Source organism: Hylobates moloch, unplaced genomic scaffold (genome assembly GCF_009828535.3).
Source record: "Hylobates moloch isolate HMO894 unplaced genomic scaffold, HMol_V3 SCAFFOLD_2, whole genome shotgun sequence".
NCBI classification, from domain to species: Eukaryota; Metazoa; Chordata; class Mammalia; order Primates; family Hylobatidae; genus Hylobates; species Hylobates moloch.
Genome location: NW_026652277.1, coordinates 23,812,300 through 23,832,257, shown reverse-complemented (window position 1 = coordinate 23,832,257; position 19,958 = coordinate 23,812,300). Strand labels below are relative to the sequence as shown.

General features: G+C 37.1%; 1 protein-coding gene across 1 annotated transcript in view; it reads right to left on the bottom strand.

Annotated features, from left to right (window-relative positions):
* The window catches only part of COL25A1 (collagen type XXV alpha 1 chain), a 196,065-nt gene that overhangs the window by 116,739 nt on the left and 59,368 nt on the right, over window positions 1–19,958 (bottom strand). Inside the window, exons 4-6 of the mRNA XM_058432297.1 lie at window positions 3,824–3,895; window positions 2,984–3,091; window positions 285–320 (exon numbers count right to left, since the gene is read on the bottom strand). Of these exons, the coding sequence (XP_058288280.1) occupies window positions 285–320; window positions 2,984–3,091; window positions 3,824–3,895 (216 nt within the window). The remainder of the gene's footprint in view (window positions 1–284; window positions 321–2,983; window positions 3,092–3,823; window positions 3,896–19,958) is intronic.

Genomic DNA, 19,958 nt, shown 5'->3' with positions numbered 1-19,958 from the left:
CTCTTACAGCAGAGTCACTTAATTAATTCTCTCCTTTGACCTGCAGCGTCTCTGTCGCTCCCCACACCTGGAATCTCTTTCTTTTTCTCCTGCATCAGCAATGTAGATATGTAGTCTTATGACTGTTAGCATGTAGTAGATAGGCCACATTACTTTTAACTTTTACTAATTTTCACTTTTTTATTATAGTCTGTCATATGACAAATACATTTGTCACACATAATCTTGACCATAGTTGTAAACAACCTGGCTTAGTATAGAAAAAGATAAATTGAGATACTTGCCATCAAGCCTTGTTCTCCTGGTTTTCCTGGTTCACCCTTAAAAAAGAATAGTGATAATTTTAGTAATGCTGTAAGTATTTTTAAAAAAACCCTTCAATCACTTTTTTTTCTTTGACTGGGGCATGTAAATGTCAAGTATATTTCTTCAGGTTAAATAGAGGAACGTAGCACATTAAAAGAGAGCTAATTTCCCTTCTACAAATAAACTTTACAAATTTAGGGTTTAATAAAATTAGTCTAGATTATCATGTCTTCTTTAGGATGACATAAAGGTAATGACATGGTGTCTTTATGAGAACTCAGAACTTTCATACATAGGACAGAGAGACAATTGATCTTAGTGCAGCTGTTTAATAAAATGAGCAGAGATTGACGTTAAATTTTGGTCTTCCTGGATTAATGATGGCTGCAGTAATATGTTTTATTACATTTGATACAGAAAATTACACTATATCATGACATTATCATTTTCTTATATTCAGATTGATACAGAATTATCATATTTTATTGTCATTATAATGACAGTCATTGGCTAAAAATATTTTTGTCTTAAATTGCCAATAAATATAGATATTGCTGGTCTTTCAAAGTAAGTATTTCACGGTTAATTTTTATAGTCTTTTTCTAGCAAGGTATGATGACACATGCCTGTAATCTCAGCTATTTGGGAGGCTGAGGCAGGAGGACTGTGTGAGACCAGGTCTTTGAGGCTATAGTGTGCTATGATGGCATCTGTGAATAGCCACTGCACTACAGCTTGGGCAACACAGCAAAGACCTCATTGCACACAAAAAAATCTTTTTCTACTTTGGGAGGCCGAGGCGGGCAGATCACGAGGTCAGGAGATCAAGACCATCTTGGCTAACATGGTGAAACCCTGTCTGTACTAAAAATACAAAAAAATTAGCCAGGCATGGTGATGGGCACCTGTAGTCCCAGCTACTCAGGAGGCTGAGGCAGGAGAATGGCGTGAACCCGGGAGGCGGAGGTTGCAGTGAGCCGAGATCGCACCACTGCACTCCAGCCTGGGTGACAGAGCAAGACGCCGTCTCAGAAAAAAAAAAAAAAAAATCTTTTTCTAGCAGTCATCATAGTATACATAAACTCTGAGACCATATACAGTTCGTTATATTTTTGAAAATTTTAAAACAAGTTAATTTGTCCTATGTGTAGAAAGCTCCATTTCGTATTTACATGAATAAACTATATTCATTTAAAGAATGATATAATTTTGGATTGTGTGGTTTGTCATACTTTACCTTTAATTTTGTTTTTTAAAAGTAATTTCTATCTTGAATTTGAGTATAATATATAATGCTCAATGATTTGACTAATGTACCATCAAAATGGTTTTAACTACTTTTTGAAAAGACACTCACTGTATTTCTGTTGGCAACCAGCAATCAATGGGAGAGCTTTAAATATCCCCTAATGCTGTGGATCTCTATGTCTTTTGGAATATCACCATGACAAAAAGCAAGGCATTAGAAGATAGTTACAGAATTCAACCACTGTCTTTGAAGGTTGAGTGAAAGCAGTCCTAACAACTAGCAAATCATATGTTGAAAGACAGTTCCTCATTTTATATCAGCAAATTCACAGCAGCTTTCAGAAAGGAATATGGGCTTATGAGGCTGTCTCAGAAGTTTTAAAGTATGCTATATTCCTATAAAGAGTCATTCTTTTAAAAATGCATAAATATATGCATATAAAAATGAAAGAAAATATACCAAAACATTAATAAGTATTGTAAATATTGTAAACATTAATGAGTATTGTAAAAGAAAAAAAATTTATTTTTTTCTTTTTGGTTTTATTTTCAAAAATTTCTGCTTTGTGGATAAATATTTTCATTATTATTATGAACTACAAAAATACTATGAAAATAATTTGTTAAATAAATACATTGAATAAATAATTTAATCCAGTAATAAACCTTAATTTCTAGTCCTAAAGTCACAAAATAAATCTAAAATTTTTGATCTTTTCCATATATTCCTTTTAATTGCTGGGTTGCCTCTATGAAATCAAACCATTTATCTTTTGCCTTTTACTACTATATCATTGACACTTGGCCAACCTTAGTAGCCAAGTATTGAGATTAATTTTAAATTATTTCTATGAATAAGCCTTCCATACAAAAGACAAATGATATTTAAACCATACCCACTGATGTTTTAACCATTCATTTTATGGTTATTAGCAATTTTGGGGGTTCAAGTTATTTATAAGGGATTAAATATTAGAACATTTTACTTCCTCTACTTTCCATAAATAGTATAGGACTTTATTGCTCTGCTGTTGAACCTTTGGAAAATGTTATTAGCCTCCTACTTAGTTTTTCAGACTAATCTCCCATTTAAACCAAAGGCCCCAGTGCACACTATGGCAGTGAGGATACACCTGGGATTGGGCAACTCCAAAGACTTCAAGAGGCTTACCTCAAAAACAGTTTAGTGGCTGCCTCGAGGTGTCTCTTGTGGTTTGCTTGGAACCCCAGTGGATTCAGTGGTAAAGAGGAATGCAGCTGGGAGTGCCCTGCGCTGCTTGGGGACTTTCCCATCATCCTACTTCCGTCAACCCACTCCACTCAATTGACCCCCTGACCTGGTGCCCCTCACCACCCTACTCCACCCTAGTTCTCAGCCCTTAACATGAAGCAAAACATGTGAGAATAAGTGATCCAAAAAGCGACTCACGGGTACTCCTGGCATTCCACGGGGGCCATCTTTCCCTGTGTCCCCAGGTGGCCCTCTTGGTCCTGGAGGGCCAGGGGGTCCTGGAGGCCCTGCCTGTCCTTGGTCACCCTGTGATGGAGAAGGGAACAGACCAGCAATAACTATGAAAGATAAAGACCCAGGTTTTCTTTTCAGCACCTTAAATTTGTATTATCTAATCCACATTTACACTATGAAAAGAACCAGAACAACCACAAATATAAAGCCTGTAGGCAATTTGCCTCCCAGCAGGGAGCAAATAAATATTCATGCTGGGTGACTGAGTAGATGCTATTAAAATCAAAGCAGTTCAGGAACCAGCACTTCCAGTTCTTGGAAATAGTGTATATGTTACCACTATACTCAGAGCTGGTATAAAACGTGTGCATTACTTTATCTATGACACACTGCATCAGTTACATTCACCTCATTTAATAAAATGGCTGCATTTATAGTTAGACAAATGTGTTTACTTTTTCATACCCTACAAAATTAAGCATATGAGGCTCCCATCATATTGCCTAATAATTTATAAATTACCAAAGCTAGAGAGCTTAGAAACTGGATCTATTAGTAGTTACAATTTACAATTTTTTAATTAAGAAAAAATTAGATAGGCTTTTAATACCTTTTTTGGTAACTTTATCTAACATTTCAAACAAATGCAGCTCACTAAACATAATTTTGTTTGAGGATATTTCCAAATAAATGCCCACCTACCACCCTCACCCCACCCATAAGAGATAAATGGTAAAGCAATAGGCACACAGAGCAATAACCGATGTAAAGAAGAAATCAGACTTCAGCAAGAATAAGCACTACCTTAATCAGGCGGCGTTTAATGAGCTGCTGATCAGCAGAGAGAAACCCATGATTGATTTTAGGAAACACCATCTGATCAGTCAGGTGAGGTCAAAGGTTGAAGTTCAGAGATGAGAGAGTTGAAGAATAGACATCAGAAGGCCCCAAGAAAGAAATAAAGATATCCACATTAGACTTATAATGATTGTTAAACAAAATAGAACTGGCACTTAGGTCTAACATTAGACCCACTGGCTCTTCTTGACAGAAATATAATCCTGAAATGGGATGCTGAGACCAGATCTTCAGTAGTAATGAACATTTTTTGTGCCTCATCATTTCACTGTGGATGTTGGATCTTTTTAATGTAGTTTATTCCCAGAAGCAGGTAAGCAGGTGCACCCCTGCATTCTTAAGTCTGAGCAGAAAGTCTAGAGACAAAAATGCCAGTTCCATTTCCGTCAGACTTGTCAACCAGCATAATGTGGCATGAACTCGACTGCCATTTTATTGACACCTGAAGTCCAGAGAGAGTACTTAGGATTATTTAATTGACTGGAAAAATATTACAGAGCATTAGAATGCATGCAAATTAAGCCATCAAGGCGTGGCATGGTTCTAGATCGATATGCCCACCTCTTTTCACAGTACCTGTTTGACATCAATATCCTCCTCTCAAGTATGCTCAGGATACACCCTCTTAATAGACATTTGACTTCAATGATGCAAGTGGGGTCCCAAGTGCCCAATAACTTGATATATACCATGACAGGAAGCCAACGGGCTTGGCAAGCCAATTGAATGGTTCCTGCCCACGCTTATGCTGATTGCATTTCTGACTGTGCAGGCATGAGTGACAACCACAAACCTTGACGGTGAGGATCTGATTACTGTGCAGGGCAGCAACTGTGGGGAAGCCTGGCAGGCCCTATGGACGTAGCACAGCACCAAAACAACACGACATAAAACGTCACACAGACATTTCACTGGGGGACAAACAAAACAAGCACATACCTAGCGCCTCCCTTTCCTGGGGAGTTTTGCCTCATCTGATATACCATAAACAAAATTAGACACGTGAGACCCCAAAATAAATCTTTTTTTTTTTTTTTTTTTTAAGATGAAGTCTCACTCTGTTGCTCAGGCTGGAGTGCAGTGGCCTGATCTAGGCTCACTGCAACCTCCACCTCGCAGGTTCAGGGAATTCTCCTGCCTCAGCCTCCCTAGTAGCCAGGATTACAGCCGTGTGCCACCATGCCCAGCTAAGTTTTGTATTTTTAGTAGAAACGGGGTTTCACCATGTTGGCCAGGCTGGTCTCAAACTCCTGACCTCTGGTGATCCACCCACCTCAGCCTCCCAAAGTGCTGGGATTACAGGTGTGAGCCACCACGTCTGGACATTTTTTTTTTTTTTTTTTTTTTTGAGACAGAGTCTTGCTCTGTCACCCAGGCTGGAGTGCAGTGGTGCAATCTCAGCTCACTGAAGCCTCTGCCTCCAGGGTTCAAGTGATTCTCTGTCTCAGCCTGCCCAGTAGCTGGGATTACAGGTGTGTGCCACCACGCCCAGCTTATTTTTTTATTTGTAGTAGAGACTGGGTTTCACTTTGTTGGCCAGGCTGGTCTCGAACTCCTGACCTCAAGTGATCTGACTGCCTCGGCCTCCCAAAGTGCTGAGATTACAGGCATGAACCACCATGCCCAGCCAAACCAATAATTTCTTAAAGCACGGAATAGGGAAACTGAGAGCTCATTGTCACTGAGCCTGGGGCAGGTACAATGGCATCTGTGTCTACACGGTGTAAAGAGTTTGCTACATGGAGCATTTCTGGAATCTTACTTACAAAATTACAACATCTTAATTACAAAATGTTAGTACAAAATGGAGATAACTATAGACACTGTTACAAAAACCACACTGTAATTTCCCTCAATTGACATTCTGTTTACAACTCAGGACATACAATACATGTATTAATTCTTTTTTGGACAACAACAGGGAACAAAATTTTGCCATCAGATCATACTTATTCCCCAGAATAAACACAGCACACCTCACAAAATATAGTCTTGCCACCCACATATCAAAATTTCTCTCTCCAATCATATGACGAATCTCAGATCTCTCCTGTTTCAGGAATTCATTCAGAGGTAGTGGATGAAAATCTGTCTCTTACAACATGTGTATTTCATGTCGGGGGGATTTATGGTCACACTCTGCAGTAATCACTTCTGTCACATAACTTTTCCAAAAGAACTTGACAGTTCACACAACCCCTTAATGTAGAAAAGTGGTTTTGAATTCCTTATCCAAGGAGAACAGGGAGAGGTGTTTTAGACACTTGTTCTTCAATAACTTGTACTAACTCCTCCTCACAGGCGTTATCAATTGGGTAAGTCTGAGAGAGAAATTTTGCCTTTGTTCTATTTCTTTTCTAACAACATGTGAAGCTAAAGCCTTTTATTCCTTTTTTTCAAAAAAAAAAAAAAACACACAGAACATGTTTACCATATAAATAAAATAAACAACAACCACAGCGATACATGGCCTGGGCTCTCCCTCTTCCCACCCAAATTTATCTTGTGGATATTTTAGGAAAGCCCAGGAAATTTCTACATTTTCTACATTTTTAATTTTATTAGTTTCATGAATATTTCACCCCCCACATTCCTCATATTAGAGATATGTTTTTCATTTTAAGAAAGGCAGTAAAATTAGTTTGTAGTCTGAAGACATTTCTTCAGCTCTAATGCCTTTGACTCTCAGTCTTCGGTACTACAACTTCTCAGGAAGCAAAACAGAGAAAATCTTATCTCTTTTGCCAAATCCGTTCTGATAAGGCTATTAAGTGGCTGTGTAGTTTTGAGGTGACCTATGTCCTCTTTTTCTTCTCTCTAAATACAAGTCCTTTAAATATAGATTCTGCATAAATTCAGAAATGCTACAAGTTGGAAAACAGATGTATACAATTTGCTTTTGTTTTACTATGGAATATGAGTTTAAAATGTTATTAGATGGTAATGTGCCAGCATCTTTCCATCTGTGACTCATTAGCCTTATATTACACAGTCAGAATTTTATATATAAACCTCATATTTATGTAACAAAGAACAAAAACAGATACAAACAAGAAGTCTATGAGGGATCAGAATCTTGATTAGTGGCGATAAATCATAATGTCCCTTGAAAACAGGATTATCTGACAAAATAATTTTAAATTAAAAACCTTTTAGCAGCACACATGGTAGGCCTTAATATTTTGAAATCTGAATGTATAGATAAGTCACTTCTTGTACTCATCTCTGAGGATGACCAGCTTTCTATTTGATCATATTTTCAAAATGCTCACAAAAAAAAACCTTAAGTTTTATAACTCCTTAGTTTGGGTTCTAATTTTAATGAGATCTAAAGAGAGAATTGAATAGGTAATTCTCACCGCAGAAAGATCTTTTTCCTCAAACAGAATAATCTCTACTTGAGGAAGCTGATTTATATTCCTCAATCATCTTGACTGTGAAAATGCTACCAATTAGGTGTTTGGTGCTATATTTTAAAGATTTCATTAGCATGCTAGGCAAGGAATTTTTCAGGAGTTTATGTGTAGCAAAGTAAAAAGGGGACATGTGGACAGAGTCTCTTAAATTCTAACAAAAATCCCATGATTTGGGCTGCAATGTCCTAGGACCCTGTGCTTTTCAAACTGAGGTAAAAGTAACCCTCAGAGTATATGCCAGCATCCTAGAGAGTGTTTCAAAGCATTAACAAATATGGTACATCTTCCTAAAAAGTCTACTTAATTAATGGCAAATAAATTTAAGCATTATTATGTAAAGCAAACATTGATATATTATAGGGTTATAGCATTCAAAATCGAATACGTTTTAAAAATTTTCACCATTTGATGGTGGTAAAAAAAATCCCATTTCACAGGGGCTGCCTCCAGATCCTAGGTAGACACTGACTTTGCTTCTTGCATGAGTTCTTTGGAGGGTTGGTTTGTAAAGTACAGGTGTTGACATCTATCCTCAGTACTGGTGTTGACACCTTATGGCTTTGTGTGGCCATACCTGCTAAGCTCCTCTAGCCGCTCATACGGAAGATATAATTTTTATTAACTATACCATTTTTTCCCACAGTATCATTAGTCATAGTCCTTTCTAAACAAATAAAATGGACATATTTTACTTGGTTTTGCATGTCAGAAAATTTGAGTGGGTGTGGAAAAACAAATGTGCCTCCAGAAAAATATGGAGAAAAAATCCAGGAATAAGCTGAATATTGAAATAATTTCTGTTGTTGTTGTTTTTCGAGATGGAGTCTGGCTCTGTCGCCCAGGCTGGAGTGTAGTGGCGCGATCTTGGCTCGCTGCAACCTCTGCCTCCCGGATTCAAGCAATTCTCCTCCCCAGTAGGCTGGGACTACAGGCATGCACCACCATGCCCAGCTATTTTTTGTATTTTTAGTAGAGACGGGGTTTTACCATGTTGGCCAGGCTGGTCTCGAACTCCTGACCTCAAGTGATCCACCCACCTCAGCCTCCCAAAGTGCTGGGATTACAGGCGTGAGACACCGCACTTGGCCTGAAATAATCTGTACATATTTTCACCCCCAAATACTTTGAATTCTTAAGGAATCGGATGTATAAGAGCTGTAAAACAACCATATATAACTAATTTTTTTCCCTCCTGAGAGCATAAAGCCTCAGACGGCTTCATGAATCTTCATGACATTCTGTGAAGTCAGCAACCATCTCACAACGAATATTTTGACATCATTACAGGAAAGGCTATATCTCCCCCTTCATTACCATCTAGAAGAAACAATGCAAGCCTACCCCAAAGGGATATTGAACAAATAAATAATTCATAAGAAATGCTTCTAATTACTTAGAGGCCATATGTTCAAGGTGTTATTGTCAGTTTTATTGTGTACTCAGTAATAATGAGTGTTATAAGATTACAAATAGTGAGAAAATTTTGTGCTTTCTCAAAAGTATTCAGTAAGGCAATGATAGAGCCAGAAATTCAATCCAGGTCTTCTGATTCTAAACTTTGTCATTATGCAATTTATGTGTTTATAATTTTCTTCTACCTGCTTTACAGTTTAAATATTAGAAAGCTTAAAAATTGACTAATATTCAACCATATTTAGAAAGCATTTGTTGAGCACCTTCTGTGCAACATTTACTATGCCACGCTCTGGGGATTGAATGGTGAGCAAGGTCCCAAGATCACAGGATTTACCATCTAGTGGAGAAATAGAAATAAGCTGGCAGTTATCATACAGAGTGATAAGTATTATGGTGGAGAATTATGAGCCATAGGGATATGTGAAGTCACCTAGGGAGGCTGTAGAGAGGGCAGACCTAGGAAAGAACCCTTCAAAAGACTTAGGTTTAAGGGATGAACAGGGGAAGAGGCAACTACAAAGAAGATGAAAAGGAGTGGCTATAGAAGCAGGAGGAATGGTAATTCTCCTTACAAAAATTCTAGTCAGGCAAATGACTCAAAATGATAAATACACATACTTTACTTTGCTGTTTATTGCATCATCAATAATGCTGCCTAAATGCACATAAATGACTCATAATAAGAACAGGTTAACAATGGCCAGTGTCACTGACAATGGCTGATCATTGATCAGCACAAGGGTGTGTACCTGAGGTTGTAGGGCTATGGAGGAAAAGATAATTATCTTAATTATAAAGAATCAAGGGGCCCCAATAGCAAGTCATATTGAAAGAAAAAATATGCATTATGCTGGGAAATGAAATCTCCAAGTTTCTCCATAATGTAAATACTATCATGATTCTGTTTGCCCAAAATACATCATGCATTACAACACGACCATTACAGTGGGCATGTGTGCAGCATAAATAGAGATAAATACTCCTCAAAGTTGATAAAATAATTTCTAGCTAAGAGAGACCAGATGGGGAAATACTATAACAGGATACAAAAATATTTAGGTAAAAGAATTGCTGCAGTTTAGCAGAAACTGTTAGAAGGCTAAATTAAGAAAGAAAAGAATTTAAGAGAAAGAAATTTGCAGCTAGATCATTCCATATTGCAGTAGATGGTATAATTTATCTGTCTGAATAGAAAAATCAACTATATAAAGCTAAACAGCTAAAAGAATTTTTGAACAATCATGTATTATGAGAATTGGAGCCTGTGGAAATCCGAAGTTATAACTGATGGTAAAAGATTGCCTCATGGTAGTATTAATTATGGGAAGAATTAGCCTTCTGTAGTTGAATATAACATTTTCAACTGGCTCAAAAAATTACTATGTTTCTTTTTTATTGATACTCTAAATTCTATTCTACTATGTTTTCTCATAAATGCTAACTCTAGTCACTCCAGGAATTACCTTTTTTTGTCTATAAATGATAAGTGTAAATTTTACAAGTTATTTGAATATAATATTTTCAACTGGCTCAAAAAGTTACTGTTTTTCTTTTTTATAGATACTCTAAATTCCATTCTACTATGTTTTATCATAAATATTAACCCTAGTCACTCCAGGAATTAACTTTTTATATGTTGATGATAAGCATAATTTTACAAGTTATTTAGAAGAGAAAGAAAACAATGCAATCTCTGTATTGACAAATGTCATTAAATACTGTAGCTACTAAAATGCTAAGTAAGTGAAGACAGCCTGCAAAAGATCTATGAATAAGAAGACGGCAGATAAACTTCAACACTGGCAAGTGCAAAGTATAAGAAAAGTGTCTAGGCTGGGCGCGGTGGCTCACACCTATAATCCCAGCACTTTGGGAGGCCGAGGCAGGCGGATCACGAGGTCAGGAAATCGAGACCATCCTGGCTAACACCGTGAAACCCCGTCTCTACTAAAAAGACAAAAAAAAATAGCCAGGCGCGGTGGCGGGCGCCTGTAGTCCCAGCTGCTCGGGAGGCTAAGGCAGGAGAATGGCGTGAACCCGGGAGGCAGAGGTTGCAGTGAGCAGAGATCGCGCCACTGCACTCCAGCCTGGGGGACAGAGCAAGACTCCGTCTCAAAAAAAAAAAAAAGAAAAGAAAAGAAAAGAAAAGAAAAGTGCCTAAACTACTCATATAGTGCCAAAGGCTCTACTTGCTGTATATGATCTTTTAGGGGATTCCAGGGCTTGTTGTAAAGTGTTTCCTAATGACATGCAGCTAAGAAAGGCCAATAGAAGATGAGACCCCATGAAAAGAGGTAGAATTCCTGAAGAAGCATTTTCCCAGTCTGAGTGAACCCGAGAAGTATAGACACAGAATATAAGGAAGAAAAATAAAACAGCCTTGCAGTCTGGGAAGATGTAGAAAAATAAAACTGTATTGATTTTATTTATATACACTCTGCTAGAACTGGATCAGAGCTATTCTCTATAAATAAACATCAAGAGAGCAGTCCTGTCTTAGGGTTTCTTAATAATAGTTAAAATAATAAATAATGACAATAGTGATGATGGTATTAATAGTGGTCAAGGCTTATATGATGCTTTCTTCTTGTGAGGTATTCTTCTAAGAGTTTTCTAAATATTAACTCTTTTAATCCTCACACCAACTACTTGACAGATGAGGAATTTGAGACACAAAGAGGTGAGGGGTCTTGCCCACCCAATTGTAAGTGGCAGAGCCAACAGTCACCCCTTGGCCATCTGCTCCAGTGTCAACCATCTTAACCAGCATATTCTCCATAATTTTTTCTTTTCCTTTTTTTTTTTTTTTTTGTTGAAACTGAGTCTCACTCTGTCACCCAGGCTGGAGTGCAGTGGCACAATCTCGGCTCACTGCAACCTCTACCTCCTGGGTTCAAGCGATTCTCCTGCCTCAGCCTCCCAAGTAGCTGGGACTACAGGCACACGCCACCACACCCAGCTAATTTTTTTTGCATTTTTAGTAGAGACGGGGTTTCATCGTGTTGACCAGGATGGTCTTGATCTCTTGACCCTGTGATCTGCCCACCTCAGCCTCCCAAAGTGCTAGGATTACAGGCATGAGCCACTGCACCCAGCCCCATATCTTCCATAAATTTTTCATAGTCTCTGAATTTCATTTCCACTTATTCATTTATTCAATAAGAATTTAACGCAATCACACAATGACCAAGGCAATATTTGGACATTGGGATTAGAGTGGTAAACAAGATAGACCTTATACCAGGCCTTATGGAGCTTAGAATGTATGAAGGCAGGCAGACATGAAACAAGCAACTTCAAATGTGGCTGGGATCAATTTTGCTAACATTTATCCACGCTCTTTTTCTCTTGTATTTTTTCATTTCCTCCCCACTCCTGCATCAAGCTCTTAGATGACCCTTTGCTTAGGGTCTCGGAGGCATGAGGAGGCAGAGTGCAAGACATAACTTGTCTACCAACATTTCTAGAAATGAAAAATACCTAGAAAGACACTCCACCAAACTAGAAGTGAGGAAAGAGATCTGTAGTCTCCGAGAGCAGAGAGGGACCTAAGTTCTGCTTCCCAGCAGCACTTCCAGGAAAGCAACACCACAAAGAAATGGCCATGTGACATGTCAGATAGACATATGTGGGCAGCCGTGCAAAGGATTCCCCTGCCTGAAGCACTGCACAGAAGTAGCAGAAAGATTCCCATGCCCCACAGATGCAGTCGTGACACACCAGGAGACCCTTGTGGCTAGCCACTCTCAAAGGTCAACAATAGCTTTCCTTCCTGATACTTCCACCTAGATGAACACTGGAAAAAAAATAGAAAATATATTTTCCTTTTCTAAAGACATATTGAATCAACACTTGGTATACAGAGATTAGGTTCTATTTTAGGAACTCTCCCTTGAGATGCAGACTCTGTTCTTCAATTTGGGCAAGGTCAGGATAAGGGCAATGGCAAACGGTTGTAAGGATTCCTGTGGGAGGTCAAATTGATGAGAACAAGAGAGATGAACTAAAACACGCATTCCTTCGTGTGACACACATCTCTGGAATACATGCTATACACCAAGAACAGTGAAAGAAGCTGCAGGGTTTCAAATCTAATGGGGGAGAGGGAATTGTCATATGAATGTCAATCCACATGGAAAATGTGTTAAATTAGTGCTCTGGTTAGAGGAGCAGGCAGTACTTAAGCTTATTCTGTCTGAAGACTGGAGTAAGACTCCCATAAAGGTAGAAATTGAGACACGTGAAGATGATTAGGACCCTGGTATTGCAGTGAAGCGTGGACTGGAGGCCTCTGAAAGAAGGTATTCCAGCCTGTAGCACAGTGAACAAAGGAGAAGGAACACTCAGGAAATTCTGGTAAGGTGAGTTTGGCTGTGGTGCAGCACACACATTTTAGAGAAATGCCTGGAAAAATTGATAGGGCACAGATGTGGGAGGTCTTAAAAGAAGCTTCAAGAGGGAAGTAGTGGAAAGCCATGAAGGTTTTTACACAATGATGGTGCCATGCCATGTGAGTACGAGGAAGACAATTCTGACAAAAGTAAAGAACAGATTAAAAGCCAAGATATGGTTCATGATCCTTCATCTGCAGTTCCAAAATCCAAAGTCTCTGAAGATAAATATTTTTTCATTTTTAGAAAAATTTTTTTCTTTTTTTTTTGAGACGGTGTCTTGCTCTGTCATGGAGGCTGGAGTGCAGTGGCGCTATCTCGGCTCACTGCAACCTCCACCTCCCAGGTTCAAGCGATTCTCCTGCCTCAGCCTCCCAAATAGCTGGGACTACAGGTGCCCACCACCATGCCGGGCAAATTTTTGTATTTTTAGTAGAGACGGGATTTCACCATGTTGGCCAGGCAGGTCTCAAACTCCTGATCTCAGGTGACCCACACACCTTGGCCTCCTAAAGTGTTGGGATTACAGGTATGAGTCACCACGCCCAGCCAAAATATTTTTTCTTAAGTTTTAAAGTTTTTCCTGCTTGCAGGAAACTTATGTGATGGCAAAAACTTACTTGAACAGATGTAAGGCTATTTATGCTCGTTAATAATCCTTCTAAGTGTGAATATGCATATGTTTCACTGTAGAATTTGATGGTTTGATTACAGGGTGTCTCAGGCCCCTAAGGGTGTCAGACAATATGCATAGCATGAACTAAATTAACTTTCTAATTCCTAAAAACCCTAAGTTCTGAAACACACTTGACTAATAAGAGTTTTAAGAAGGGATTGTGAGCCTAGTTCAAAATTAACGACAAAGAGCTCTTCAGCAGAACTAAAGATTATAGAAAGAGTGGTAAGTTTTGAATTTAAGGAAATGAATGTGGGTTTGAACAATAAAATGTATTAATTATAGACAAGTCTAAAAAATGCCTTGTCTCAATATATGGCAATCTGCATTATACATTATAATTTATACCAGTTTGTAGTAATTGAAAATAAATCTACTTTTATGATTTCAGTGTTACATATTAATGCGAACTAGTATGATCAATTATCTGGTATACATCTTTTAATTAATTGCTTTAATGAATAAATAAGCACGTTTATAATTAGCATCTGTTTTGCAAATAAGCAAAAAAAAAAACTGTGAAAATTTTATCTTTTTATGAAATAAAAAAAATTCTCCAGTAGTCCTGTTTAGAAAGTCAATTTGTCAAACATTGCATAAAAATCTGCTTAAACCTCCCTGTGGAAACAAAAATGGTGCAAAAGCGGGCTTGAATTCAGCCTCATATGAATTTCATGCAATATGCCTTTGAAATACAAATTTTGAATTGTGGAGCTCAAATTACAGTTTTTTAATTCTCAAAAAGTCTTCTAAGATGGTGCAGTATAAAAATAGCATGCACACAATAATATTTTGGAACTACATTTCTATAAAACCTAGGGTGCTCTTCAGTTGAGGTTGCAGGTCAAGGACTCATCTCAACTTGAATATATTCTATCCATTTTCTGAAAGGAAACAGTCTACATCTAGGAGAGGAGGCACAGCATGGATCAGGAAAGAAGATCAGTAGCTGACAGAGCACCTGACACTAAAGGGAAAACAGGCATTTCTTCAGTAGCCTGTGAGAAAAACTCAACTTTCTTTTTTTTTTTTTTTTTTTTTTTGCATGTCTCATGCTGGGAGAGAAAGCATTAAGTGTCCTGCCATTCTCTGGAAACTCTATTTAGTACTCTGGTTTAATGAGTATTTGCTAAACATCCTTTGTTTGATATTAGATTGAGCTGACTCTAAAATTCCTTGGGCATGCACCCTGAATGGCAGCCTCTTTCCTATTCATGGAAGAAGTAGATGGCTAAAATGGACGGAACATCATCCTGTACTTCCTTGTATACCTCTGAAGTTCAACATCTACCCTAAATAAGGTTTAGCCCAGAGCAAATGCCTGACAGCCCTCTGGGATAACTGAACTCTTCAAAAGTGATCTTAGCAACAAAAAGATAATGGAGTGCTTGGAACAGTAGAGCAGAGAGTAACGTTATTTGCAATGGTACTCTTCTAGGTACCTTTCTGTACTAGTTCATCTGGTCCTATTCTCCAACACCCTCCTTTAGTTCAAATCCTAATTTTGTAGTGTTTTCTCAGGGTCTGTTCAATTATACAAAAGTAAAATAGAGTCTGTTGCTTGAGGGCATCCATGAACTCTGCCTGTTTCCCAAAGAGGCTAACATATTTATTGCAATTTAGGACATGTTTGAACATCCTGTAATTATTTTTATATTTGATGTCATTTGTACATATGGAGTAAACTGAAATGACTATAAGAACTTGGCAGATAATATAAATAAAGAAACAGGTTTAAGACAAAAGGAAGTTGGGAGACTTGGCTGAATAGAAGAGTGAAGCTGGGGCTGAAAGGAAACAATAACATCCCTTGATTTTTGCCACAGATGAAAGCAGACCTAGTGTGGCTACATCTTCACCTGCTCCATGAGAAACCAGAAATGAAAGTCTTTTTTTAAGAAAAAAATAAATGCTTCAGATTTTAATGTTTGTTAACAATTCAAATTTAGTTTACATATTTTATATTCCAAATGAAAATACATTTGGTAGTAGGATTTGTCTCACAGATACCAGTTAAAGATCTCTGATTTAGTGTTTTTGAGTGGTGAAATACAAACAAAACAACTGTAGGACTTTGCTTCATAGCACACTTAGCCCAGCTGATAGAACTTTATTTTGTTGCATTAGCATTTGAGGAAAGGGTTACTGGTTCTTATTGTATCAATTACACATTGTAATTCAGAGCACTGATTCTTAAATCATAAAAATGTCAAAATATGATTGTTATACACTATCTCTAGCAGGAATAAGAACAGAACAAGGTATAATTCCTTTTTGAAAAGGACGTAGCTACATCCCATAGTGATTAATTCATTTGGGAGGAGTCCCATGATTTGCTGTTAATGAAAGAGGCTGTTGTAACCTACATGAGAATTATGGTTTCTCTGGGAATGTCAAAACCGAATTTCCTGACTTCTGTGAAATTAAATCTAAACTTTAGAATGACATAAATACTGAAAAATCATAAAATAAACTTTCTATTTTTCGGTTTTAATTTCCTAGTTGTGGTTGATAATGTTGTTATTTAATGAAATGCAGTAGATTTTTTATATTAAATAGTGTATCACATGCTATCATGTTTATTATATTTAATTCTTAAAAGTGATATTTATTTGCACATATAATTTACTTGAAATAACTACACTGATAATATTCATATTTAACCTCAAAAGTCTTTTATACTTCCAAATCTCAAGTACTTTTATGCTTCTAAATTTAGATAATAATAAGGCAGACAAAAATGTCAAGAGTAAAGATTAGACTGTCTTCGTTACTGAAAATGAGGGCTCAAAATATGCCTCAGGTGCAATTTTGAATAGGAACAATTCTTTCTTTATTTAAATGTACTTAATATTCCATTTATCAAAGAAAATTGTCCATATATAACAGAAAAAAAGATTTTCTCTTTTTATGGTTACATGAATTAATTCAAAGTGAACCATGGTCTTTCAACTTAGTAAATTTTAAATGATATATATGCATTATTTGCTATTAAATAAAAGAGAAAAAAAGGGAATGACCATGCTCTGGGTTTGAAAGCATAACTAATCAAGACCAAGGAAAAAACTTTCTCTGATGTTTTAAAATATCTAAAAGCAATAGCCCAATTTACAAACTACAGATGTATGTTATAAATCTTTTTTTTAAATGGGTCTTCGATTTCAATACCCATAGGAATAAAGTTTATGTTTTAAAAACCAGGTGGCATCTGGGATACCCAGATAAGTGACCAGTTCTATCACCTCATTAGCTACAAGTTTTATGACTCACATATGTGGCTAAAAAATTACAAGATGTATGTCTGTCATGTCATTATTGAAATTGAATTGCTTATTTTCACATAAGGGACTGTCAATCATTCTACTTGGGTGATACAGGATTTTAGCAAGTAAGAAACATGAAAGAGAGTAAGAAGAAGTTACTATTTTATAGCTCTGGGATGAAGCTCCATAACACTATAAAAAGTTGAGATTAAGCTTCATAAACTTTAATTGTGCAATTGTCCATGTTTCTTGACTTATGAAATGTTGGGGAAGTTAACGTTGGAAAAGTGGCACAAAACGAATTTGACTAAGAAAAAGAAGATTTTTCAAGAGAAATGCGAGTCAACTTTTGTACAGGGCATAATTATCCAATTTGTGAATTACTAAGGGCCTAATAATTCACAAATTGCAGAGTGGACTTCCCTTCCCCTCTCCTATTCTTTGTAGGATTTCCTTCTTTATGAATATCTTAATTACAAATAAGGAAGGAAATAAAAAAGGAAGTGAAAGTCAATCCAAGGATTAACACAGAAGAGTAGCATGGAACATTATGATTTGTGTCGGAGAACTTAGGCCCCATGAAGACTGGGAGGAATTTCTAAGGGCAACAAAAAGAGCATACTCAGTTAGATTCAGACAGAGAAGCATAATAAAATAATAGATCTATTTTTTTCAGTCAACTGAGAATAAAACGTGAATAGTTGGTAGAAGAAAGCAGTAGCAACCAGTTCCTATTTAGCTTCTAATTCTCTGTCAAACAGAAAAAAAATAGAGTTGTTTGAATTAAACATTGCCACAGATACTGGTGTATTAAATGCCAAGAAAAGTGAAGAGATTACTAATGAAAACTTTGGAAATATAAATGTGTTTTAGCCTGAATAAACGGCTTTCAAAATACTGAGCATTTGCCAAAAAAAATTATTCAACCATTCATATCATTTTTTCGGGAACTGTGAAAAGTGCAAGAAGAAATAGAAGAGAGAAAAAGGTAGCTCTGTGAAGTATAGACAGATTGCTAAAATTTGTATTGACCCTAAGTTAAGATGAAAATATATTATTAAAAGGATTGTTGGTGAAAATTTATAACAGAATACTAACTTTACTTCCTTTTTTTAAAAGGGTTATTAGTAGGTGGATGCACATATATAACTGGATTTCAGTAAGTGGTATGCCAAGGTTTCTTATATTATCCTTAGATTCTATATTGAGAAATCTGAACCGAAAATCAATGAAAAGAATGGATTTATAACTACTTGAACAATCTACACAGATAATAATACTTAACCAGTCACACAGTTCAGGACCTCAGGACTGATCCATTCAATATATGTTATTTTTGTTCGTTTTTTTTGAGACAGAATTTTGCTCTTGTCTCCCAGACTGGAGTGCAATGGTGCAATCTTGGCTCACTGCAAACTCCGCCTCCCAGGTTCAAGCGATTCTCCTGCCTCAGCCTCCCGAGTAGCTGGGATTAAAGGTGCGTGCCACTGCGCCCAGCTAATTTTTGTATTTTTAGTAGAGACGGGGTTTCACTATGTTGGCCAGGCTGGTCTCGAACTCCTGACCTCAGGTGATCCACCTGCTTCAGCCTCCCAAAGTGCTGGGATTACAGGCATGAGCCACCACACCCGGCCTCAATATATGTATTAATGAATCAGTCTTCTCAAACTTTGGGTGTGGGAATGATTTTTGTCTCTACATGAATGTCTGTTTCTACATCTACATCTCAAATCTCCAGGAAATGGGAAAGAAGAAGAGATATAATGTTTGTTGGATTGCAGAATCAGAATCCAGAGGGGACCCCAACAGGATGGAATGATGAGAGTGGTATACTAACATGGAATAAAAGAAAGTAATGGTGTGTGAATCCAATAAACAAGTTACATAAATACATGATTGAAGAGCTAACAGTAACAGTAAAAAAAAAATTTTAGAATTTAAGTCGATAAATTTATACATTAATATATGATATGGCTGCCAATGTTATTTCAAGCTCATCTAATTCCAGACTGTATTAACATAAACAGACACATACACAGGTAGGTTTTATCCCAAACACATTTATCCAGGCCCACATGGATAAATGTGTTTGCTTTCTACCATTATCCTTTAAGGAGGACATAGGAGCATGAATAGAGAACCAGGACAGTAAGAGGGGAAAAACTGTTCACATGAGGACTGGATGAAGAAGATGGGGTTGGAGCAGAAGATGAGATGGGACGTGAGAGGTATTTTAAACAGGCTGAAAACTGAAGGGAGAGCACAGAGCAGAACCACCACCACCACATGGTGTATTCAGTTTAGGCTGGGCCATCACTGTCAAAGAATGTAACCAATAATGGAAGGGCTTTAAGGTTCATTTCACTCATGAGCTTCAGTGTTTCTACAAACCACTGAAGGACAGTCATGTGGAAGAATAATTAGTTCAGAAGACAGGACCGAAACTAAATGTATAGGAAGTAGAGAATGGTAGATATTGATTCAAAAGAAGGAACAATAAATATTTCTTGAATGAATGATTGAATTACTTTGAAATCTTAGAACTGTCTATGATTAGAATAGTCTGCTTTTTAAAAGAGCGAGTTCCTTGTCACTGAAAATGTTTGAATAAAACTCAGCCTAGGACATCCTATAGAAGTTTTTAGGCAATTAGCTGGCAGGGCCAATTGTCTAAATGAGTGAAGTGGGTTTGTTTTGCAGTTATAAGAAAAAGTTTGATGAGGCAGCAAGTGAATTTCTCTTATCCATATTATCTTCCCCCTCATCACTCTTTTAAAATAGGACAACTAACATTTACCTAGAAAGCCTTCCTGGCATTGTCAAACCATTTTTCCTTCTAATAAAAAGCAAAATGTGACCTCCTATATTACCCAATAGTTTAAAACACTATAAGAAAAAAAATTCAGATGCATTCAACTC